General features: G+C 45.5%; 1 protein-coding gene across 1 annotated transcript; it reads right to left on the bottom strand.

Moving 5' to 3' along the window:
• Positions 1 to 1,321: 1,321 nt before the first annotated feature.
• Positions 1,322 to 23,699, bottom strand: LOC129710161 (uncharacterized). Its single transcript, XM_055656936.1, has 11 exons — positions 23,681 to 23,699; positions 22,290 to 22,507; positions 19,839 to 20,031; positions 17,125 to 17,276; positions 16,297 to 16,407; positions 15,842 to 15,883; positions 8,791 to 8,928; positions 5,833 to 5,969; positions 4,238 to 4,436; positions 3,324 to 3,397; positions 1,322 to 2,471 (listed from the first exon to the last, which is right to left on the bottom strand). The coding sequence occupies exons 2-11, from the start codon at positions 22,501 to 22,503 to the stop codon at positions 2,214 to 2,216; spliced, it is 1,518 nt and encodes a 505-aa protein (XP_055512911.1). The 5' UTR covers positions 22,504 to 22,507; positions 23,681 to 23,699; the 3' UTR covers positions 1,322 to 2,213.
• Positions 23,700 to 25,961: the final 2,262 nt, after the last annotated feature.

Raw genomic sequence — 25,961 nt, 5'->3', positions numbered from 1 at the left:
ATATAAAGATAGAAAATATCGGGAATTATCGCGTTTGCTCCCTGCATTTCATCAAAAGTAAGGCATTGTGTTTTATCTTTATTCATTTGTTATATAAAAAGTTTTTAAAGTGAAAAAGCCATCATTAAAATTGCAAAATCTTCCATGGTTCTCAGGTGGGTTTTAACATGCAAAAAGAAAATGCTTCTGAAGCTACATTTACCATTTAAATAATCGTAAACTATAAATGCGTTTTGAAATGAATTATACTCGGATGCAAGCTAAGGAATGGGATAATTGTCAGCTGTTAATTGGACAAAATCAGGACATTTTATTATTATTATTATATTAATTATATTATTATAATTTGTTCATGACATGTATTTTTTATTTTCATTTCTATTTATTTTTTCATGCACACTGAATGGACACTGGTTGAGCAACGTTTTTTTGTTTCCTCTGGGTATGCGAATACTCAGGAAATGACAATAAAGATATACAATACAATACAATTATCCCATTCCTCAGTTTGCATCTGAGTAAAATTTATTTCAAAACGCATTCATGATTTACGATTATTTAAATGGTAAATGTAGTTCCAGAAGCATTTTCTCCTCTCCCCTCCTTACCACAGCTCCAAATTTCCTCCCCACCACCGCTGCTCACCCCCCCCCTCCCCTCTCCTTCCCTCCCCCCCCCCCCCCCCCCACCCTCCACCCCTCGCAATCCACCGTGAAACCACTCGCTGACTCCGCAGTCCCAGTGACCAGAGCTGCCCCTCGCTGCTTTGCACCAACCTGCTGTTGGAGTTCCCTGCCGTCTGAGAGCTGCCCTGCCCCGCTACCTCTCTCCACCCTCCAGTTTCAGCACTTCCCTTCCATTCACCGGGACCCTGATACCAACAGTCTCCCTCCACTCACTGAGACCTCAGGACCAACACTGCCCTTATCTCACTGGGAACCTCTGTTCCAGCACTCCCCTCCACCCCCTGGGTCCCCAATTCCAACACCACCCTCCATTCACTGAGATCCAAGCTCCATCACTCCCCTCCATTGACCGTGGCCCCCGTTTCAACACCTTCAGTCCCTCACTGGGGTCCAGGTTATAATATTCCCCTGGGACCCCCATTCCAACACCCCCCCCCCCCCCCCCTCCATTCACTGGGACTCCGAGTCCAGCACACCCCTCCACTCATCACGTCCCTAGTTCATCCATAGCTTTCTCTCGTTCTGTTACTTGCACTTATCTGAAACCTAACGAGAAATGAGAATGTACAACATTTTTCTTTATGAACAGAATGTGTATTGGAATAAATCTGAAAAACCAAATTCCCGAGTGTGTCGGATTCATGGAGTTTTACTGAGCATCAAACAGCCAAAGAGAGACCAAGGGAGAAAGTTCCCATCAAGGTCACAGAAAACTGAAAGGAAAGCCGTGCTGGATATAGTGGATGTGGAGAGGATGTTTTCACTAGTGGAAGAGTCTTGGATCAGAGGGGCAGCCTCAAAATAAAAGGACATACCTTTAGAAAGGAGATGAGGAGGAATTTCTTTATTCAGAGGGTGGTGAATCTGTGGAATGCATGGCCACGGATGGTGGTGGAGACCAAGTTTAGTATTTTTAGTTTAGAGATACAGCACAGAAACAGGCCCTTCGGCCCACCGACTCTGTACCAACCAGCGACCCCCACACATTAACACTATCCTATACACACTTGGGACAAGTTACATTTATACAAAGCCAATTATCCTACAAACCTGTACGTATTTGGGAGTGTGCCGCCAAGTCTGGGTATTTTTAAAGCAGACATTGCCAGGTTCTTGATTAGTAAGGGTAGTGTATTTCTTCAGATACATGCCTGCATGTAACATCTTTCAACATGGCTTTGCACAGGCAGCCACCCGTGGGCCTTGAGAGAGACCTGTCTTTAGAATGGAAATGAGGAGGAACGTCTTTAGCCAAAGAGTGATGAATTTATGGAATTCATTGCCACAGACGGCTGTAGAGGCCAAGTCTTTGGGTATTTTTAAAGTGGGGATTGACAGATTCTTGATTAGCAAGGGCTAAGGTTGTGGGGAGATGGCAGGAGAAAGGAGTTGAGAGGGGAAGATAAATCAGCCATGATTGAATGGCAGAGTTGACGCAATGCGCAGAATGGCCTAATTCTGCTCCAACACCTTGTGAACTAATGTCAGAGAACCATGAACAGTGGGTGTGAAGCACAACACAACAGCTCAGTCACATAACGCATTGAGAGCGTACAGAGCAGCAAAGAGGGCAAGTACGTCTCCTTGTTTACGGTTCATAATGCACAAAGCCGAAGCACTTTCTCTGTCCAGTTGAAATCCAAACTCTTCCAGCAGATGCTGAGTTATTTCAAACTCCTCGTCCGTGAACTGAGTGATCAGAACCTTCTCAGGGTCTTCCTTAACCTCCAGGAGGTCACATTGATATTGAGGAGCTCCCGACCATTTGTCATCAATTATTGTCACCTGGAAATTGAATTAGAATCACTGTCATAAAATAATAATAGTGCAGGAGATCATAAGAGATGAGAGCAGAATGAGGCCATTTGGCCCATCGTCTACTCCGCCATTCAATCATGATTGGTCTATCTATCCCTCCTAACCCCATCTGCTGCCTTCTCCCTGTAACCACTGCAATGCTTCAAGCTCATGCTCACACCCTACACCAGCAATGCAGAGAGTCGCAACACCTCAGCCTTCGCCAGTGGCCCTGCAACACCATCTCATAGTTTAGTTTAGTTTGGAGATACAGCGCAGAAATATGCCCTTCAGCCCACTGAGCCCGCGACGACCAGCGATCCCCGCACATTGACACTACCCTGCACACACTAGGGATAATTTTACATTTAAAGTCAAATAACCTACAAACCTGCACGTCTTTGGAGTGTGGGAGGAAACCGAAGTGCTCGGGGAAAACCCACGCGGTCACGGGGAGATCGTGCAAACTCCGTACAGACAGCATCCATAGTCAGGATTGAACCCGGGTCTCTGGCGCTGTAAGGCAGCAACTCTACTGCTGCGCCACCGTGCCTCCCTGTCAGGGAGGATCCAATCCAGTGCAGATCCAATTCCAGTGTACACCTGGAACAAGGATTGTTCGACGTAGCTGACAAATAGGCAGGCATAACTGGAGCCCATGCAAGTGCCCATGGCTACACCTCTGATTTGGAGCCAGTTGGAGGTGTCAAAGGAGATGTTGTTGAGAGTGAGGACAAGTTCCGACAGGCAGAGGAGAATGTTAGCAGAGGGAAAATGTGCTGTGTCGTACACGGAAACTTGCTTTATTTCTTTACCTGTTTTACTGTTTATATTTCTTACCAGCTTTAGCTGTTTGGATATAATCTCTGCCTCAACACTGATTTCCAACAGGATTAAAGTTTCAGGATCCATCTCTGAAAAAGAAGCAGAATCATTCACAAAGTCCTGCAAGACACCGTACCTCTCTACTCAAGGAGAAAAATTCCTTGAATTTGGGATGAATCAAGTCTTTTCTGCACAAGGGTTTTCATTTTCTTCCCAATAGACCGTGAGCCGTGGTGCTTTTTCGTTTCATTCTGTGACCCAAATCACGTATCTATCTGTATTTATAACATATTGTGTAAACATATGATAGAAATCATCCCTGAAACACGTCAAGACCAAAACCTGGACATATTATTTAAATTATGAGAAAAACCTCCAATTTTCTGAGTAGTAAAATTGTCCAATCAATACACGTTTGACATTGAGGCGGACGCCAATTGACCAATCATGCGTTTCGTTTCATGGTCGCTAGCACCTGGGATCATGGCTGCCTCCTAATTACATCAAAACAATAGCAAGGTTTCGAAGGTATAAAGGTAATGTAACCATGCGGATAATCATGTTTTGCAATTGATTCATCTTTGTAAAGTTATGATGTGAACTGTTAAATAAAAATGATAAATAAAAATGTAAAGCTAGGGTGAGGATTAGGGTCAGTCAGTCAGTCGGGCTGTCTCTCCGCCGGTGAGTGCTGCAAGGGGTCGGTCGGGCTGTCGGCACTGGCCAGCGATCCCCACACATTAACAGCACCCGACACACACTGCCGACAATTCTATATTTTTCCACCGAGCCAATTAACCTACAAACCTGTACGTCATTGGAGTGTGCGAGAAAAACGAAGATCTCAGAGAAACCCCACGCAGGTCACGGGGAGAACGTACAGACAAGTTCTGTTACTGAACGAGATTGAAATAGACATCAAATCGTACCGCTGAGTGACTGGATGAGAGTGTTTATCGCCCGGATGATCCCTTCGGACTCTGCGGTGAGAGCGAGTGTTTCTCCTGGTGGATTTTCCTTCTTAATTCCCAACAGATCCAGCATCTTCTCCACGCACGCTCTGTTATCTTCCTCCGTCTGATCCAGCACTTGGAGGTCAGGCTGCACTCCATCCAAAATCTGGTCCAGCTAAGAACGTACAGCATGGACAGCAAATGGAATAAAACACACAGATCAGACTGCCCTGCATTCACTCCATCAACACTTCACATTGCCTCAAAAATATAGTCAACATAATCAAATTCTTGCCTCAAACCGGTCCAGTAGAAGGTACAGGAGCTTGGAAGTGCACGTCACCACACTCAGGAACAGCTTTATCCCATCTGCTATCAAGTTTTTGAACAGGACCTTCCATAAGCTAGGGTACTGTCTGATTCACATCTACCCCATCGTGAACCTTAGACTGTGTCTATGGAACTGGTGCCTTACAATGCTGAGAACTATACTGTGTGTAGGAAGGAACTGCAGATGCAGGTTTAAACCAAAGATAGACACAAAATGTTGGAGTAACTAAGCAGCACAGGCAGCATCTCTGGAGAGAAGGTATAGGTGACGTTTCAGGTCGAGAAGCGTCACTGCCTGAAGAAGGTTCTCAACCCGAAATATTTTGTGCCATCTTCTGCACTCTGTATCTTCCCCTTTGCTCGACCTATTGTTTGGCGTGACTATATGTATGCATAGTATATCTGATCTATTTGGATATTTTGCAAAAGAAAGCTTTTCACTGTACCTCGCTACATGTGCCATTAATAAACCAACACCTAAACCTAATTTTAAACATTGATCAACTTCTCTATTCTGTACATCAGGGACCCTTGTGCCAAGCAATGAAACATTTTCCTTTTTCAGATGATTAGTGCAGGAATCTAACATTCACAGAAACATAGAAAATAGGTTCAGGAGTAGGCCATTCAGCCCTTCGAGCCAGCACCACCATTCAATATGATCATGGCTGATCATCCAAAATCAATATCCCGTTCCTGCTTTTTCCCCATTACTCTTGATTCCTTCAGCCCTAAATCTAACTCTCTTGAAAACCTTTCTGAGTTGTTCTATGGCTAAAGCCAAATGCAGAATTCATTTTCTGCCCCAGAGAGGTGCTCCAGCCTCACCGTGGCTTTCGAGAGGGTGCAGAGGTGGTTTACCGGGATGCTGCCTTGATTAGAGGGTAATTGACTATAGGAGAAGTTGGTCAAACGTGGGTTACATTCTCTGGAACGCTGGAGGCTGAAGGGAGACCTAACAAAAGTGTATCAAATGATGAGAGGGATAAATAGGAGAGACAGTCACATCCTGTTTTTCCCCAGAGTCCAAGACAGACAGACTGACAGACAGACAGAGGGAATGTTTAGAGGAGATGTGTGGTGCATGTTTGTTACACACACACACACACATGCCTGGAACACGCTTCCGGGTGTGGTGGTGAAGGCCGACATTATAGTGACTTTTCAATAGGCACGTGAATATGCAGGGAATGGAAGGATATATGGGGGGACCAGGAAGAGGGAAAACGCTTGGTACAAACCATTTCATCAAGAACCAAAAAGCTATCACTGTGGCCAAGAATTTCAAGGATCACGTTGAGGAACAGTGGCTTCTTGTCCGCACTCATTTTCGTCAGCTCAGCAAAAAAAACAACCGTTGAGGGTTTCTGGTCATATTCTGAAGATGAAAGAGAATTATAACCGAGATTGAAAAGACGGAATCTCTCGTTAAATTTTAAATTTTAAAACAACTCGATTTTGATCTTGACAATTAAAGCCCATATCTGAACAACATAATTGGAAAATAATGCGACTGAGATTTTTTTCACGGAATCATAGATCATAGAGGGAGTGCACGGCCTCGATGGGGGAGTGGGCCGCTGGATGCCCTGCAACGGCTGGAACGGGCGCCGCTCCAAGAGGCCGTGCACCTAGACCACACGCAGCCTACAGCGGTGGAGGACACCGCGGCAATGCTTGGCCAGGCCGACCCTGAAATGCTGCCATGACAACGGGCCTTCATGGTCAGATCAAGATCCCTGCACTTACAACAACTGGGACTTGAATATGGCGCCAAACTGGCGACTCTGTATACTGTCTCAGTGTACTACTACTGCTGTGCACATGTACTGCATCTGAGATGCTTATCTAATATGTAACTAAGCCAGGGCTGCCAACATTGGGTGAGAGTTGGCTGTGAGAAATTGCGAGAGACCAAGCCCGAGGGAGCATGGCGACCCCGGTGGGGGGGGGGGGGGGGGGGGGGGGGGGGGGGAGGTGGAGGGGGGGGGGGGGGGGGGGGGGGGGGGGGGGGGGAGGGGGGTTCTGGGCTTCTACCATTGGTACAGAACCTTTGCATTTTTCTGCTTGAAATTGTGCAATATGATGCATACTGTAGCGAGTCTTTTAACATACACTTGAATGCAATATATGTGCTTTAAATTGGATTAGCTTCAATTCAACTTTAATGTCATCGCACAAATACAAGTATCAGTACAACGAAATGCAGTTTTGCGTCAGACCGTAGTAGTTGTACATAAAGAGAAAAGACAAGAAAAAAATAGAAAGAGAGAAGATACTGAATAATCAGGAAATACAGAATGATTAAACAAAGGGGGACGGAGGGACCAGAGAGTCTATCGTCGGGACTCCGAGTTCAGCAGTGTGATTGTGTTGTTATAGAAGCTTTTCCTCATCCTGCTGGTACGTGACCTGAGGCTCCTGTACCGCCTCCCTGATGGGAGGAGGGCAAACAGTCCATGGTTGGGGTGTGAGGGGTCTTTGATGATCTTCCCAGCCCGTCTCAGACACCGTTTTCGGTGGAGGGCATCCATGGCAGGGAGCGGGGCACCGATGATGTGCTGCGCGGTTTTCACCACCCGTTGTAGTGCTTTCCTGTCCGCAGCAGTGCAGCTGCTGTACCATACCGTGAAGCAGGTGGTCAGGATACTCTCTATGGTACAGCGGTAAAAGTTGGTCAGGATCTGGGGGGACAGGTGGGCTTTCTTGAGCCTCCTAAGGAAGTAAAGGCGCTGCTGTGTCTTTTTGATCAGCTTGGAGGTGTTGAGGGACCAGGACAAGTCCTCCGAGATATGCACTCCGAGAAATTTATAGCTGGAGACGCGCTCCACCTCAGTCCCGTTGATGTGGATGGGGGTATGACTGCCTCCTCTGGTCTGCCTGAAGTCGACAATAATCTCCTTCGTCTTTTTGGAGTTGAGGATGAGGTTATTGTCGGCACACCAGGTGGTCAGGTGCTGGATCTCATCCCTGTAGGCCGACTCATCGTTGTCGCTGATCAGTCCTACTACCGTGGTATCGTCAGCAAACTTAATAATGGCGTTGGATCCGTGCTTTGGGATGCAGTCGTGGGTGAAGAGGGAGTAGAGGAGAGGGCTGAGCACACAGCCCTGTGGCACTCCGGGGTTCAGTGTTATAGTGGAGGAGGTGAGGTTATTGACCCTAACAGACTGTGGTCTGTTAGTGAGGAAGTCCAATGTCCAGTTGCAGAGGGAGGTGGAGATGCCAAGTCCACTGAGTTTGGTGATCAAGCTGGCTGGGATGACGGTGTTAAAGGCAGAGCTGAAGTCTATGAACAGCAGCCTGATGTAGGAGTTGTTGTGGTCCAGGTGGGTCAGGGCAGAGTGTAGGGCCGCCGATATGGCGTCCTCTGTAGACCTGTTGGTCCGGTAGGCAAACTGGTGGGGGTCCAGTGTGGGGGGGGAGGCAGGCTTTGAGGTGAGCCAAGATCAGCCGCTCAAAGCACTTTGCAATAACAGGGGTGAGTGCCACTGGGCGGAAATCGTTGAGACTCCCTGTAGCTGACTGTTTGGGCACTGGCACGATGGTTGATGTCTTGAGTGAGCTATGAATAAGGTTAGACTAAATTACATTCCTAATTACATTCCACAGGAGAGCCCAGGCTCTGATCAACACATGCAGCACGTGAATGATCTTAGTGTATTCATGTATGGAAATCAGCTTATATTCAAACACTTGGCCCATGTTGACCAACCTGGGTCTCACTGCACATCTGGTATTACCCCTGGCCCTGACTCCAGTTGCACACCTTCTTTCATTCCCGCCCCCGAGTCCAGCCTTACACATGGCCCCCTATTCTACCCTGATAGCTGCTTAACTGCTTAGGTTCCCGGTGCTGAACACTCCCCTGGTCCCATCTTTGACTGCACACCTAGTACTATTCCACACCTTGACTCTGGATGTACACTTGGCCTTGCTCCTAGCCCCTTTGCACTGATAATATATCTGGCCCACACATAAAGCCCCATATCTGACCCTCTGGACTTAACCTATTACGTCCTGTGTACTTGGTGCTTATCTAATGCATTAATCCTTTATGGGGCACTTCACAGACAAAATAATGTATAACAAAATTTGCTACATTCATTGGATTCCTTGTTATCTAACATGCTAGTTACTTTGTCGAAGAAGTCATCAATTGGTTGAACACAATTTCTCATCCATAAAATTATACTCACTTAGCTGTATAAGTCTTCTGTTACCATGTCTTTCATTTTCGTAACAAACTGGCCTGAAGTCATTTTCACCCCCAATATTTTCTGTATTTTGCTGTCCTGCTCTCAGCTTGGGCTTTTCCGAAATGCAAATTCCAATAACTATATATTTAAGCAATATTATTCTATTAAATGTGATCTTGAGAGTACATAATATTTTCTGTGGTATTCATAACACAACAATGATTAAAACAAAAATTGTTTTGACTGCACTTACCAACATGCATACAGTATTACATTACAGTTAATATGTACCGAGGGCAAATTTTTGTTCCAATGCTCCCCATTCCCAATTACTTTTACATTGAAGTAATTAAAATCCAAGTGAATTTTAAATGGCATCATAAAAATAAAACCTCCGGAATGGATGATATTCATTGGTTGGTTGGTGTCAGTATCAGCACAATTACTATATTAAACTTTGAATCTTCAGATGTCCAGGTTCAAACTAAAACTAAAGACAAATAATAATCGCTTCACACATTGCCCTGCAAGTATCTCTGTCACTCCTTTAAAATATGCCCCTTCTTTGAACAAGCTCTTAAATATTGCATCTGAATCAGTTTCCATCTGATTACACTCCTTGAGGATGTTCATCTACGTGTTCAATTAATAAAACAACGAGATTTGGGACATTTCTATTCATCCTGTCAAAGGAATTTGGGGGGGATAGGATTTAGAAATAGTCAGTGAGGTAAACAAACATAATAATTGAGTGGCAAATGACAATAGTGCCACCTTCCCAATATTTAACTGAAGGAAATAATGGGTTATCAGGGCTGTATCTTGTGACAGACAGCCTGACACCTTGCATGTCATTTTAATATTACACTTATCCCATCCCCCTGGATATTCCGGATTAATAAATTAAGGTTTTGTCAACTGATTCCAAATCAGGCTAATTACAAATTAATAACATTAGCCAACTCCGAAACATGAAGCGCTGAGCACTGGGATCCAGATATCACGGACAACTAGCCTCAGTTCCCCGCTCACATCTGGCAGTGTTCTCTGTCTGAACCAGGGGCCACGGAGCATTTTTGAAAGTGGGGAGGCTGAGCAATCACTGATCACTGGCCTTGGGGATACCCGGTGAGGGAGTGGAGCAACCGAGTGGGGAGAGAGGATGTGGAAGTAGTCCACCCTCCCAGGGTAGGAACTTTTTGAAATTTGATGTATTAAAATCATGTTTTAGTGCATTGCAGAAGAATGATTTGAATGTTTTTTGTATGAAGTATTTTTAAGAGGTGACCTTTTTAAGGGGTAACTTTTTCCACACAAAGGATGGTGGGTGTATGGAACAAGCTGCCAGAGGAGGTAGTTGAGGCAGGGACCATCCCAACATTTAAGAAACAGTTAGACTGATGCATGGATAGGACAGGATTGGAAGTATGGACCAAAAACAGGTAGGGTAGTTGGGACATGTTGGCGGGTGTGGGCAAGTTGTGCCGAAGGGCCTGTTTTCACACTGTATCACTCTAGGACTACATTATATCTCCACCATGCATGAATGCTTCAAAATCAAGTGATCGAGTTTTATTGCCATATGCCCAAGCATAGAAATATAGAAAATAGGTGCAGGAATAGGCCATCGGCCCTTCGACCCAGCACTGCCATTCAATATGATCATGACTATTCATCTAAAATCAGTACCTCTTTCCTGTTTTTTCCCCATATCCTTTGATTTCGTTAGCCCCAAGAACTAAAGAACTCTTTCTGAAACCATCCAGTGAATTGGCCTGCACTGCCTTCTGAGGCACAGAATTCCACATGCACAACTCTCTGCGTGAAGAAAGTTTGTCCTCATCTCAGTCCTAACTGGCCTACCCTTTATTCTTAAACTGTGACCTCCTGGTTCTGAACTCCGCCAACATCGGGAACATTTTTCCTGCAGTTACAGTAAGTGAAAATCTAGCAGGCAAGCAGGATGCTTTCTCCAACCACCCCCATTTGAAGTCCACTATCTTCCACCGTTTCTACCCAGTGCTTGGTACTTACTTCCAGCAGCCACTGGTTGTCCTCCAGGATGCACCGAGCCGCAGCCTGATCCATGCTGGTCACCTGGGTGAATTTGGCACAGAGACTCTCACGGCACCGAGGCTGCTCCATGGCCGGAGCTGCAGTGAGCGACTCGCCAGCCCGGCAAACACTCCGCTCCGCCCCGCTCCCCGTCCGCATCTGTCCCCACCGCTGCTTCTGCTTCCAACATCCGCGGCCCATGCAGTTAATATGAGTTTTGAAATTTTCGTTGATCACAGAATTTCTCACGACAGAGCGTGAGAAATTTGTGATCAGCGTGAGAATTTGGCGAAATGCGTGATTCTCACGCTCAATGCATGGGAGTTGGCAGCCCTGCCTCTCTGACCCCCCCTCTCTCTCTCTCTCTATCCCTCTCCCTCTCTCTCACTCTCCTCTCTGTCCACCCCCTCTCTCCCCTCTCCCCTCCCCCCTCCCTTCTCTCTCTCCACACCTCTTCTCTCCCCCTCTCCCCACCTCACTCTCCTCCTTCTCTCCCCTCTCTCTCACCTCTCTCTCTCCTCTCCCCCCCCCCCCTCCTTTCTCCCCCCCTCTATCTCCCTCCCCTCTCCCTCTCTCCCCTCCCTTCTCTCTCCACCTTTCTCTCCCCTCTCCCACCTCACTCTCCTCCCTCTCTCCCCTCTCTCACCCTCTCTCCCTCTCTCTCTTTCCCCCCCTCTCTCTCCCCCTCTCCCTCTCTCTCTCTCTCTCTCTCTATTCCCCCCTCTCACCCCCTCTCTCTCTCTATCTCTCTCTCTCTCTCTGCCTCTCTCTCCCCCCCCTCTATCTCTCTCCTCCCCTCTCTCTCCCCTCTTTCTCTCCCCTGACTCTCTCCCCCTCTCTTCCTCCCATCTCACTTTCGCCCCTCTCTCTTATCCCCTCCCGTAAACACTAGTCAGCCCCAGCTCCCCGCATCTGTCTCTGCCGCAGGTTTTGCTTCCATCCGTCCCTCAGCCCCGGCTCTCCAACACCCGCGGCCCGTGTAGTTTATCTGTGTTTTGAAATTTTCGTCGATCACAGAATTTCTCACGACAGAGCGTGAGAAATTTGTGATCAGCGTGAGAATTTGTTCAAATGTGTGATTCTCACGCTCAAAGCGTGAGAGTTGGCAGCCCTGCTAAGTGCTTATGGGGGGGGGGGGGGTGTCAGAGGTTATGGAGAGATGGCAGGAGAATGGGGTTAGGAGAGAGATAGATCAGCCATGATTGAATGGCAGAGTATTGATGGGCCGAATGGTCTAATTCTACTCCTATCACATAATCTTATGTATAGTGATACTTGAACTGAACTGTATACAAAAATCATCACTGTCCCTCGGTACATGCAACAAATCAAATACCAGAACATAGAAACATACATCCTTTGCCTTCCTTAGGTCCGAATCCCTCTAAGCTTTTCCTATTCAAGTATCTTATCCAAATGCTTTTTAAATCTTATCATTGTATTTGTTTTCACCATCCCCTCTGGCAGCTTATTCCACATATTCACCTCGTCTGTATGAAAACATTACACCTCAAAGATTTTCTCCCACATCTTAAATCTGTGCCCTTTAATTCTAGACTCCCCTATCTTGGGAGAAAGATTCTGGCCATCTGCCCCTAAATCCACCCTTGTAATTTTATAAACCTCTGCAAGGTCATTCTTCTACCTCCATATTTTGCAGAGAGAATAAACCCAGTTATTCCAATCTTTTCTTAACACAACTGCCCTCCTTTCACTATTTGATCAGAAGTAATGCTGGTCAAAAGGTAAATAAAAGATGCGGTGGTAGAGTTGCTGCCTTGCAGCACCAGAGATTCGATCCTGACGCCGAATGCTGTCTGTACGGAGTTTGTACGTTCTCCCCGTGACTGAGTGGGTTTTCTCCAGGAGCTCCGATTTCCGACCACATTCCAAAGACGTACAGGTTTGTAGGTTTATGGCTTTGGTGAAATTGTAAATTGTCCCGAGTGTGTGTAGGATAGTGTTAGTGTGCGGGGATCGCTGATCGGCACAGATTCGTTGGGCCGAAGGGCCTGTTTCTGGGCTGCATCTCTAAACTAAAGCAAACTAAAAAAGGCAAAGGAACATCTCTGTGTAATTTGCCACAGCCCACTTCACCCCAGTGCAATATACTGAACGTATGGCCAACCAACTAATTTTCTCACAAGTTTAGGGAATGAGATCCTTTGAGGCTTTTTGAGAACACCAATAATCTTAGTTTTCCAGGATGTCATCCATTCCTTTCTTAAGTGATGCTGCCTAGGTTACTCCAGCATTTTGTGTCTATCCTTAATACTGTATGTTGGCTATCTTGCAGAATGATTCTCAGTTATGGCATGTTCAAAAGAGACACTAATAGATTTTTTTAAATATTAAGGGATTCCAGGTTTAACGTTGTGCAACGTTCAAGAAATATTCAGACAGGCACATGGAAAGGACGTTTTTAGAGGGATATGGGCCAAATGGAGGTGGGTGGGATTAGCGTAGATGGCACATGTTGGCTGGTTTGCGCAAGTTGGGCCAAAGGGTTTCCGCGTTGTTTCCGCGTTGTAAAACTCTGGCTCTAAGTGGAACTGATAAGCTGTGATCTTTTTGAATGGTGGTACAGGCACTACAGAAATGGTGGAAATGCTCAGCGGCTCAGGCAGCATCTTTGGAAGGAGAAATATCGAGTTAGCGTCTCAGGTCCAGGCCGGGGTGGAAGATTGCAATCTTCACGTGGTCCACCCACTGGGTATTAATAGTGGAGTAGCAAGATGGATTCAACAGTGGCTGAATGGGAGATGCCAGAGAGTAATGGTGGATGGCTGTTTGTCAGGTTGGAGGCCAGTGACGAGTGGGGTGCCTCAGGGATCTGTGTTGGGTCCACTGTTGTTTGTCATATACATCAATGATTTGGATGATGGTGTGGTAAATTGGATTAGTAAGTACGCCGATGATACTAAGATAGGTGGGGTGTTGTGGATAATGAAGTCGATTTTCAAAGTCTACAGAGAGATTTAGTCCATTTGGAAGAGTGGGCTGAAAGATGGCAGATGGAGTTTAATGCTGATAAGTGTGAGGTGCTACATCTTGGCAGGACAAATCAAAATAGGACGTACATGGTAAATGGTAGCGAATTGCGGAATGCAGTTGAACAGCGGGATCTGGGAATAACTGTGCACAGATCCCTGAAGGTGGAATCTCATGTAGATAGGGTGGTAAATAAAGCTTTTGGTGTGCTGTCCTTTATAAATCAGAGCATTGAGTATAGAAGTTGGGATATAATGTTAAAATTGTACAAGGCATTGTTGAGGCCAATTCTGGAGTACGGTGTACAATTTTGGTCGCCAAATTATAGAAAAGATGTCAACAAAATAGAGAGAGTACAGAGGAGATTTACTAGAATGTTGCCTGGGTTTCAGCAACTAAGTTACAGAGAAAGGTTGAACAATTTAGGTCTTTATTCTTTGGAGTGCAGAAGGTTAAGGGGTATTTAAAATGATGAGAGGGATGGACAGAGTTGACGTGGATAAGCTTTTTCCATTGAGAGTAGGGAAGATTCAAACAAGAGGACATGATTTGAGAATTAAGGGGCAGAAGTTTAGGGGTAACATGAGGGGGAACTTCTTTACTCAGAGTGGTAGCTGCGTGGAATGAGCTTCCAGTGAAAGTGCTGGAGGCAAGTTCGATTTTATCATTTAAAAATAATTTGGATAGGTATATGGACGGGAAAAGAATGGAGGGTTATGGTCTGAGTGCAGGCAGATGGGACTAGGGGAGAATAAGTGTTCGGCACGGACTAGAAGGGCCGAGATGGCCTGTTTCTGTGCTGTAATTGTTATATGGTTATTTGGTTTTGTTATATGGTACTTCAACAAATGCAATTAACTGGCATGCAGCCTCTGAAGATCAAACATTTCTGTTTTCTTATTATTTTTACTTTCCAAAGGTTGTGTTGGGGCCACTTATACTAGAATGTGGGGGAGGGGGAAAGGGTCCTGGCCCCGTTTATCAGAACTCTTCCTCAAAATATTTCTCCGAATCGCGTCCTCGCCCCTATTTCTCGCGGCCTACCAGCTGGACTTTTGCGGCCTTTCCCCTGGGACAAAGAGCAAATGCGGACCTTTGCTGATACAGCGAGAAATGTATTCATGCTAAAAGTCCAGGACTTACTTATTGATTGAATGAAAGCCACATCATGGGGGGAATTTATAGAGGCCGTGAAACAGCTTTGGCCTTCAAACACCATGTCTTTGGTATGTGGGAGAAAACCTACATGGGCACAGGGAGAACATGCAAACGCACCGCAGGCAGCACCCAAGGTCATGATTGAACCCCGGTCTCTGGCGCTGTATGGCAGTAGCTCTTCCAGCTGCGTTACCGTGCCGACAACACATTATGTACACTACATCATCCACCATTTGTGTTGTTATAAACATTTTGCGAAAACAAAAAATAAAAAGCTGTAAGATAGACAAGCTTTTCCCTTTGAGAATAGGGAATATTCAAACAAGAAGACATGACTTTGGTGCCTTAAGGGTGGGAAACTTTGATTAATATGTTTGGGGGGAACTGTTTTACGCAGAGAGTGGTAGCGTTGTGTCCTGTTGAATGAGCTTGTATGGCTGTATGGTGGATTCAGGTTCACTGTGCCATCATCATTTAAAAATAAATCTATTGGATCTTGGCATATGGATGAGCAATTAACCTGGCGAGGGTTATGAAGTACAGAGTGCAGGCAGGGTGCACGCCATATGCTAGGAGAAAAAAGTTGTTCGCCCCATGGACTTGTAGGGCCGAATGATCTGCCCTGTTTCTAATGTTCCTGTAAATTGGACTTTTGGTTATATGGTTATAAAGAGCAAGAGAATCTTTGATGTGTACACAAACTCCCATGCTAGCAGTCCTCCTCTTACTTCTCCTTGAGAAAGCCACACATGGGGGGAATGTGTGAGGCAGTGGCTTTGTGGCACCTTTCAGAGTAAAATAAACCTTTTTTTCCCCAGAATGAAACAGGAAATATGAGGCAACTTACTTGAAGTTGGAGAATTCTGGGCGTTCATAGCCCAATTTAATTCTAAAGAAAAGAATTAAATAGGATCGTATTAGCATTGTTATTTGCTCTGAGCCCAAAAACAAATGGCTGTAAGAAGAGAGAACCAATGTAGATAGTCAATCTGACATTCACAAAAGTCCTCCTCCTCATCTCTTTTTGAGGGTAAACACAGAATGTGTCTTTATTTGTGGCACATACCCAGGTAAAATACCATTTTTTTTGGAATAAACAGGAAATATGAGGCAACTTACTTGAAGTTGGAGAATTCTGGGCATAGCCCAATTTAATTCTAAAGAAAAAGAAAAATAGGACCTGGTATTAGCATTGTTATTTGCTCTGTGCCCCACAAATGGCTGAAGAAAGATAACCAATGTATTAGTCAATCTGACATTCAAAAAAGTTGCTTCTTTTTGTAATATTATACTTTTACATACCCAGGGTACCATTTGGACTAATCCTCAGATCAAAGAACATGTACGCAAGAGATGTTCCAGCTGGAAAAGTTAACTTCCTTTCTCTACTCATCCTGAGTTCAGCTTCAGTCTAAGGCAACAAAGACAACTACAATATTTAACTGTGAAAGTAAATCCTATGAAAACTAATTCCAGGGAAGTCAACATCATGGAGAAAGTGTGGAGATGGCCCAACTATAACGAAAGTGAAGGAATTGCTTTTATGTAGAGAGATTTGCTATCTATCTATCATATCTATCTATCTATCTATCTATATATTAAAACTGTGTGTGTGTATATATTTGTGCGTTTGTGTGTGCCAGATTCGGCCTTAGATTCCTTGCTACGCCAAAACAACTCTGAAATTCTCCGAGATCTTCCTGCATCTAGCCTGTCCAACCCCTTAAGAATGTTGTAAGTTTCTATAAGATCCCCCCCCAATCTTCTGAATTTCAGCGTGTACAAGCCAAGTCTATCCAGTCTTTCTTCATATGAAAGTCCAGCCATCCCAGGAATCAGTCTGGTGAACCTTCTCTGCACTCCCCCTATGGCAAGAATGTCTTTCCATAGAAATGGGGAAAAGGCAGGAGGATGGGGTGGAGAGGGGATGATATCTCAGCCATTATTGAATGGCATGTTAGACGTGGTGGTCCGATTGGCCTAATCCTGAAATTTATGAAATTATGAACGCCACACAGACAACATCCGAGGATGGGATCGAAGTGGGGTCACTGGCTCTGTGAGGCAGCAACTCTAGCAGCTGCTCTACCAATGTCACTTGAAGCCAAGTAAAAAAAGTTATACTCCCCTTCAGAAGCTTACTCAACAGCCATTTAATTCCTGTTGCGGCCTTAGCTGAGTCATTTACAGAACATGCGTGTTCCGTCTCTATCACTTCCAGTATCACATAAACCATATTACTCTTCATCCGTTTCACAAACGGATGTTCTCTGTCCACTTTCCTGAAAAGATAAAGTTAAGAAGAATGATACTAATTAATCAGCTCTGACAAAAGAGGAGATGATGGCATAAGTTAGACAATAGTTTTGCAATTCACCCGACATCTAATTCATGAACCTCAGCAAAGCCGTCGACAAAAATAACTTGAATCATTCTGTGTGTAATAATCCAAGTGTATGTTTGAGCAAGTTGTACAAAATCATGAGAGGAATAAATCAGGTAGATGCAGACAAAAGTCTCCTTCCCAGAGTAAGGGAATCATGAACCAGAGGGCATAGGGTTTAATGTGAGGGGGAAAAGATTTAATAGGAATCTGAGGGGTAACCTTTTCACATAAAGGGTTGTGGGTGTATGGAACGAGCTGCCGAATAAAGTAGTTGAAGAAGGTGCTATCACAACATGTACTAAATATTTAGACAGGTACATGGAAAGAATAAGTTTAGATGGATGTAGGTAAAAATAGGTGCAGGAGTAGGCCATTCGGCCCTTCGAGATGCCGGATGAAGTAGTTGAAGATACTATCACAACATGTACTAAATATTTACGCAGGCAGGTGAGACTAGTGTAAATGGGCATGTTGGGCAGCGTGGGCAGGTTGGGCCGAAGGGCCTGTACCCCCCCCCCCCCCCCCCCCCCCCACACTGGATCCCTATCAGTTTGCCTACCGCAAGAACAGGAGTACGGAGGATGCCATCTCAACGGCACTTCACTCCGCCCTCTCCCACCTTGACAACAGAGACACTTACGTAAGAATGCTGTTCATCGATTACAGCTCAGCATTCAACACCATTATACCATCAAAACTGATCACCAAACTCGGTAACCTGGGCATCGACCCCTCCCTCTGCAACTGGATACTGGACTTTCTAACCAACAGACCCCAGTCTGTGAGGTTAGACAAGCACGCCTCTTCAACCCTCACCCTGAACACCGGCGTTCCACAGGGCTGTGTGCTGAGCCCCCTCCTCTACTCCCTCTTCACCTATGACTGCACACCTGTACATGGTACTAACACCATCATCAAGTATGCAGATGATACAACGGTGATTGGCCTCATCAGCAACAACGATGAGCTGGCCTACAGGGAGGAGGTCCAGCACTTAGCAGCATGGTGCGCTGACAACAACCTGGCCCTTAACTCCAAGAAGACCAAGGAGCTCATTGTAGACTTCAAGAAGTCCAGAGGCGGCACGCACACCCCCATCCACATTAACGGGACGGAGGTGGAACGTGTTTCTAGCTTCAGGTTCCTGGGAGTCAACATCTCCGATGACCTCTCTTGGACCCACAATACCTCTACTCTGATCAAGAAGGCTCATCAGCGTCTCTTCTTCCTGAGGAGACTGAAGAAGGTCCATCTGTCTCCTCAGATCCTGGTGAACTTCTACCGCTGCACCATCGAGAGCATCCTTACCGACTGCATCACAGTATGGTATGGCAACTGCTCTGTCTCCGACCGGAAGGCATTGCAGAGGGTGGTGAAAATTGCCCAACGCATCACCGGTTCCTCGCTCCCCTCCATTGAGTCTGTCCAAAGCAAGCGCTGTCTGCGGAGGGCGCTCAGCATCGCCAAGGACTGCTCTCACCCCAACCATGGACTGTTTACCCTCCTACCATCCGGGAGGCGCTACAGGTCTCTCCGTTGCCGAACCAGCAGGTCGAGGAACAGCTTCTTTCCGGCGGCTGTCACTCTACTCAACAACGTACCTCGGTGACTGCCAATCACCCCCCCCCCCCCCCGGACACTTATTATTATTTATTCAAATCGTTTGCTATGTCGCTCTTCCAGGGAGATGCTAAATGCATTTCGTTGTCTCTGTACTGTACACTGACAATGACAATTAAATTGAATCTGAATCTGAATCTGAATCTGAATCTGTTTCCATGCTGTATGAATCCATGACTCTCTGCCTCAGCCAACTGTCAAAGCAGTAAAAAAGTTTGAATGTTTCTGAATATCAGAAAATCTATTTAAAAAATGCTCAATAATAAACATCTTACATTCCTTAAAGGACAAGTTAAAGTAAAGCTAAATCTGACAGAAGGTGCCAGCGGTTTTCACTGTTGAATAAGCTGGCAAAGTACAAGAGGCTGTCAAACGCCACATTGAAATGAAAAATACACCATCTCTGTGAGTAATAATCAACCTGCTTTAGGAACTCAGTGGGTCAGGCAGCATCTGTGGAGGGAAATAGACAAACCACACTTCAGGTTGGGAGCCTGTCATTGAGATTGTCAGCTTCTTTTGGATTGGTAACCTGGGTTGGGGTGAGTTTAGTTTCGAGATACAGTGCGGAAACAGGCCCCTTCGGCCCATCTAGTCCACGCCGACCAGTGACCCCGTACACTAGCCCCATCCTACACGCGAGGGACAATTTACAATTTTTATAGAAGGTAATTAATCTACGTCTTTGGAGTGTTGGATGAAACCAGAACACCTGGAGAAAACCCACGTGGTCACAGTGAGAACGTGCAAACTCCGCACAGACAGCACCCATAGTCAGAATTGAACCCGCGTCTCTGGCATTGTAAAGCAGCAACTCTACCACTGCACCAATGATTACCTGTCTAGGACAACATCCAGCAGCGTGCATTCAGAGATTGTGTGCTTTCTCATTTCCACATTTGACATGGCGTCTGAGGAACTTGTTGAAACGTGTGCTCCTACATTAACTTTGCCGGCATCCACACACACTTGGGCACTGAGCGAGGTGCTGGAAGCCTCTGAGTAGCAGGCAATGATAGAGCTACTCAATCCTGGGAAAAGAAAACAAATCGACTGCCAACTGTTACTCGCTATTTCCTGTTACAACGTCAAAGAACTGATCAGTGTTTATTAACCACACAGTGATAATGCAGTAGATATTATTTTCTGTATTAAATGTATTTTATATAATCTGTATTTAAAAGTAGTTTGGTAGTGTGGCCGTTCTCAGGTTACCGGGCTTTGAATAATGGCGCCAAACATGGTGGCGCCCGCATGTGTAGTAAATTTCAACAGAATTTCACTGCGCGGTTGCACATGTGACAAATCATGTACTGTTAAACCATTGATCTAGTAAAATATTCACAATCTGGTAAATAATGAGACTGTTCAACTTCAACATGTATGTCTTTGCTTTCTGTGAAAATGAATTGGAAAATATTCATTTTTATTTCCTGGTTGGCTGGCTTGATGCCTGCACAACGCACGATACCCAGATGGTGTACACCGTGAATGGTCTCAGAAATCCCAAGACTGAATCAACGTTGTGTTTGCACCCATCGTGGGAATGAGAACAACAGAAAACATAGAAAATAGGTGCAGGGGTAGGCCATTCGGCCCATCGTGACAGCAAATATGATGATGACTGATCACTCAAAATCAGTACCTCTTTCCTGCTTTTTCCCCATACCCATTGATTCCTGTAGCCTTAAGAGCTAAATCTAACTCTCTGTTGAAAACGTCCAGTGAATTGGCCTCCACTGCCTTCTGTGGCAGAGAATTCTCTGGGTGAAAAAGTTTAATCTCAACTCAATCCTAAATGCCCTATCCCTTATTCTTAAACCGTGACATCTGGTTCTGGACTCCCCCAACATCGGGAACATTTTTTTATGCATCCAACCTGTCCTATCCTTGAAGAATCTTAGAGGTTTCTACAATAGAGTTTCAACAGAGGGCGACGGCATTGTAATTTTAGACCATAGAAGGAAACTTAACCGTACACTTTCTACACTCCATCTCCCAATTTCTGCTCGCCTTTATTAAACCCTAAAGGACGAAGATACAATGAAACATATAAGGGCCTGTCCCACCAGCATGCGATTGCATCGGTCTAGTGCGACCAAACGTGGTCGCTTGAGGAGCCGATCCCACTTCGATCGGCGGAGGAGTATGAAGATGTGCGGGACTCCAAAAATCTTGCACTGTCCGAAAATCCCGCGCGACAACGGCCTGTCGGCTCGCAGCCGCATTGAAGTCGTACGCAGCGTCTCTACGTCGTACGCAGCGTCTTGACGGCGTACGCGTAGCACGTGCCGTTGCGTGATGACGCCACGCCGCCCGACGTCCAATTTCAGTCGGCCCGCCTCCTGCCCAGCTGATTGGTGAGTATGATGTCGGGACCAGCCCCGCACAACTCCATACGCCTCCGCGGTTGGAATTGGGACCGGTCCCGCGAGGTGGTACACCTCAAGCGACCATGTTTGGTCGAGCTAGACGCAAGCAATCATATGCTGGTGAGACAGGCCCTTTAATGAGTGGTTCACTCAGAAGTCAAAATCATTCCCCGGTGTTCACAAAGCTATGGTGATACTAAGATGTTTTTAACCCATTCACACAATGTTCCGTTTAGTTTATAGACAGCATGGATAGAGGCCCTTCAGCCCACCGAGTCCGTGCAATCTGCAGTTTCTTGGAAATGGCGCCAAAACATGGTGCCTCTCGCATGCGGGATCAGTGGACGCTACTGGACTCTTTGCAAGAAAGAATTTCACTGTGTTTGCACTTCGCACTGTGACATTAAAAGGACCATTGAACCATTGAAATTTGTACCAATGGCGGCATTTCATTGTGACTTCATTTAATTATTTCATTTTTAATTTTCCAGTTGGCACAGCCTGACTTTGGAAAGTGGACATTGTTCTGGGGACCAGAGTTAGTCTGAAGGAGGATCCCGACCCGAATTGTCACCTGTTTATCCTTGAGCAAAACACAAAGTCCTGGAAGAACTTAACGGGTCAGGCAGCATCTGTTGGATTGGATGGGCAACATTTCGGGTTGGGACCTTTCTTCACTCAGAAACGTGTGTCCACTTTCCTCAATAAATGCTGCCTGACCTGCTGAGATACTCCAGCACTTTGCATTTTATAAAAGATTCCAACATCTGCAGTTCCACGTGTCTACATTATTCTGGGTATCTTAATCCAAACAATCATCTCCCTTTTACAACATTGCTTCTACATTTGTCATCAACTTAACTTGTAGCAAGCTAGACTGCAGTGTGTAGGAAAATGTAAAAAATGCCATATCTTACCAAAATTTAAATCTTTGCCATCAATCAATATATCAGTCAGTCTGAAAGAAGTGGGAACATAATTTTCTCTTCTGGAAAACATATTTCTCTTCTTTTTGATGACTAGGTGAAGTGGTTTGCATTTTGGAGAATCATATGGGCTTTTCACAGGAAACAGCGTGAAGCCGTCGGGGTCAATCTCGCTCACAATTTTCTTGGTAGCGCTATAAAACATGGCTCTAAAAACGAACAAACATTAAGCATAACATTAACAATGGAGATACACGGCATGTTAGGCGGCATCTCTCTGAAGACGGAAACAGAGCCAATGGTAAGGTCAACTGCCATTCACCAAACATACATTATGACGAAGGCACAAGGAGCTTGAGGTGATGGAACAGAAGGTGATGGAGAAACTCTAGGTCATGCAGCATCTGTGGAGGGAAATAGACAGTTGACGTTCTGGGTCTAGTCTAGGTGAGCTGATTGTCATATGCACAAGTACAATGAAGTACAGGTACATCACAGGTGCAGCAGCACCACTAGCACATAGACTCAAACATTGGTCTTCATCAGTCAGTATTGAGTTTAGAAGTTGGGAGGTAAAGTCGCAGTTGTATAAGACATTGGTGATGCCGCATTTAGAGTATTGTGTTCAGTTCTGGGCACCAGAAATGCTGGAGTAACTCAGCGGGACAGGCAGCATCTCTGGAGAGAAGGAATGGGTGACGATTCGGGTCGAGACCCTTCTTGACTCGGGTAGAGGGGGTTATTGGGGAAATGGGAGCTCTCCAGCTTTGGGGAGAAAGGACGGGGGGGGGGGAGAAAAAGGAGTTGGGGAAGTTGGAAATTTTAATGTTCAAACAGATTCAATTCCCCCCCACCCCCACCCCACCCAATCAATCTGAAGCAAGGCCTCGACCTGAAACATCACCCATTCCTCTCTCTGAACAAAGGTTTCGGCCCGAAAACGTTGCCTATTTTCTTCGCTCCATAGATGCTGCTGCACCCGCTGAGTTTCTCCAGCATTTTTGTTTACCCTCTCTCCAGAGATGCTGCCTGGCCTGCTGAGTTACTCCAGCATTTTGTGTTTGGTTAAAAATCCCAGCTTCTACAGTCTCAAATTTCACTGCACCAATTGGTGTGTGTGACAATAAATGTCCTTTGTCTTGCGTTTCCATAGTCTGCGTGACATTTTGTTTGCATTCAAAGGTGACGAACGGGCTGCCCTAACCCGGGTTAACAATCTCCAGTGTTGGGTTCTCGGTAACGTGGTTCTTGAAATCAGCTGAGAATTGAATGTCCTCCCCACCACCGCAACTCACCCCCTCCCCACCGCCTCTCCCCACCCTCCACCACTCGCAATCTACATTGAATCCGCTCCCCGACTCCCCCTCGCCGCTTACACCCACCTGCCGTTGAGAGTTCGCTGCCGTCTGAGAGCAGCCCTGCCCCTCGGGCAGAAAGATCATTCTCCCTTTTGGAATGTGGAGAACCTGGATCCTCACCCTTCTAACTTCCCCCAGCTTGCCCAAACCTGTCAAAGGCAGAGGGTTACACAAAAAAGCTGGAGAAACTCAGCGGGTGCAGCAGCATCTATGGAGCGAAGGAAATAGGCAACGTTTCGGGCCGAAACCCTTCTTCAGACTGTCAAAGGCAGAGATTGATTCGAGTTGAATACATAGGCCGGTCTATAGATCTATATTGGACGGGGGGGGGGGGGGGGGGGCTGGAGATGCAGTTTAATATTTACAGTTACTTGCGTTAAAATTGGAGAATTCACCTTGGCCTTTCTCCAATCATCTCCCCATAAAGACACCCTCCCCCCCCCACCACGCCATCTCACCTGTAAACACCTACAACTCACCAGGCTTTGTCCTGCCCCCACCTTTTCTGTAGAAAACATACAGCAACATAAAGAACAGGCCCTTCCCGACGTTCAGAAATTTCGGAAGCCAGAGCTGAACACACTTCTCGGCATCTGCGTTTTGTGCTTCTCGTGGTGGAAAGATTGGTGGAAACAGGGGCCGTGACGTGAACGTTCTTTCCTTGACCCCAGGCCCTTCCTGAAGGTTTTTATGGTGCAACCCGCTTGGGTCCTAGTGCTTGTCCCCCCCCCCAACACAAGGAACCTCAGTGGTTGTTCAACTGGGTCTTGCCCATCTTCCTCAAACCTTGCCAACTCTCCTCCTCCTACTTATCCTTGGACCATGACCCCACAGACCAGCACCAGGCCATGATCTCTAATACTATCACTGACTTCATCACTTTTGGCTCCCTGCCCTCCGAAGCCTCCAACCTCATCGTTCCCCAGCCCCGCACGGCCCGATTTTACCTTCTCCCCAAAATCCCCAAACCTGACTGTCCTGGCAGACCCATTGTTTCTGCCTGTTCGTGTCCCACCAAACGTATTTCCACATACCTCGACTCCATCCTACCCCCCCTGGTTAAATCCCTCCCAGCCGATGTTCAAGACACCTCACATGCTCTTCGTCTCCTCCATGACTTCCATTATCCAGGCCCCCATTCCCTCATCTTCACCATGGATGTCCAGTCACTCTACGTCTCCATCCCCCACCAGGGGGGTCTTAAAGCCCTCCATTTCTTCCTCGACCGCAGAACCATCCAATCCCCGTCTACTGATACTGGTCCTTACCGTTAACAACTTTTCGTTTAACTCCTCCCATTTCCTACATATACAAGGCGTAGCTATGGGCACGCGCATGGGCCCAAGCTATGCCTGCCCCTTTGTAGGGTACGTCGAACAATCTTTATTTGAGGTACACCATGGCCCTATCCCCGAACTCTACCTCCGCTACATCGACGACTGCATTGATTAGCAATGTTACAAAATTTTGAGATTTTAAAAATCAAGTCTGCAATTTATCCCATCAGATAAAGCATAACAACAAGTTTAATTTGACACCAAATTCACTTTCATATCTCAAGTATTAAAAAAGTTATGGCCATTTTCATACTCGGAAATTAGCATCTTGTTCCCTATTGATTTTCAATGGACATTACAAAAAAGCTGTAATCTTGGATAGTCAAAAGCCCGTAACTTTCTTAAGAATTAAGAGAACTGAATGAAATTTTCACCTATCATAGATTGAAGCATTCTGAAAAAATATAAAACAATCTTACTTGGATGACATGAAATTAAAGCATATAATTAGCTAATTACCTAATTGTAGCTAATTACAAAATTGACCGATGTGACAGAAATGGTAATAAACAACCAGACTGCCTTGAAAATTCAAAAATGTGATATTCTCAAGATCAGAACTTTAATATTATTGTATAATATGCTGTAAGTCAGTTATGGATAGGTAAATAAATTACAATTTCTAGCAAAAGACCAAGTCTTTATGGAGAAGATCAGCTGCTAGCTGGTACATTGGCATATCATAATCAGTAGCATCCACATACTCCTCAGACTGCAACCAATAAGCAACTCTGTACACGTTGTTTTTCCTCAATTTTTCAATTTTAGAAAAAAAGGTAAAGATTATAAAGTTAAACGCTAAAACAAATAGTAACTACTAAAAAAGAAAATCATGTTTAATCAAAATTCAATTACTAGATATAAACATCTATCCATTTCTTAAATAGCCTAAGTGTCCAAAGATTATTCACAAATAATTCACAATATAACATGATTTTTATATCTAATTTACATTAATTTATAGGCCA

This window comes from Leucoraja erinacea, chromosome 27 (genome assembly GCF_028641065.1).
Source record: "Leucoraja erinacea ecotype New England chromosome 27, Leri_hhj_1, whole genome shotgun sequence".
NCBI lineage: Eukaryota > Metazoa > Chordata > Chondrichthyes > Rajiformes > Rajidae > Leucoraja > Leucoraja erinaceus.
This window is presented reverse-complemented; position numbering and strand designations above follow the sequence as displayed.

What these genes read in the sequence shown, in the direction of transcription:
- LOC129710161 (XM_055656936.1), bottom strand. Translation starts at nt 22,503, where the DNA reads ATGTTTTATAGCGCTACCAAGAAAATTGTGAGCGAGATTGACCCCGAC. An exon ending in CTGGATGTTGTCCTAGACAG is followed by an intron (nt 17,277 to 19,838) that starts GTAATCATTGGT and finishes TTATCTTTTCAG; the next exon opens with GAAAGTGGACAGAGAACATC. An exon ending in CAGAAGACTTATACAGCTAA is followed by an intron (nt 5,970 to 8,790) that starts GTGAGTATAATT and finishes TTTCATCTTCAG; the next exon opens with AATATGACCAGAAACCCTCA.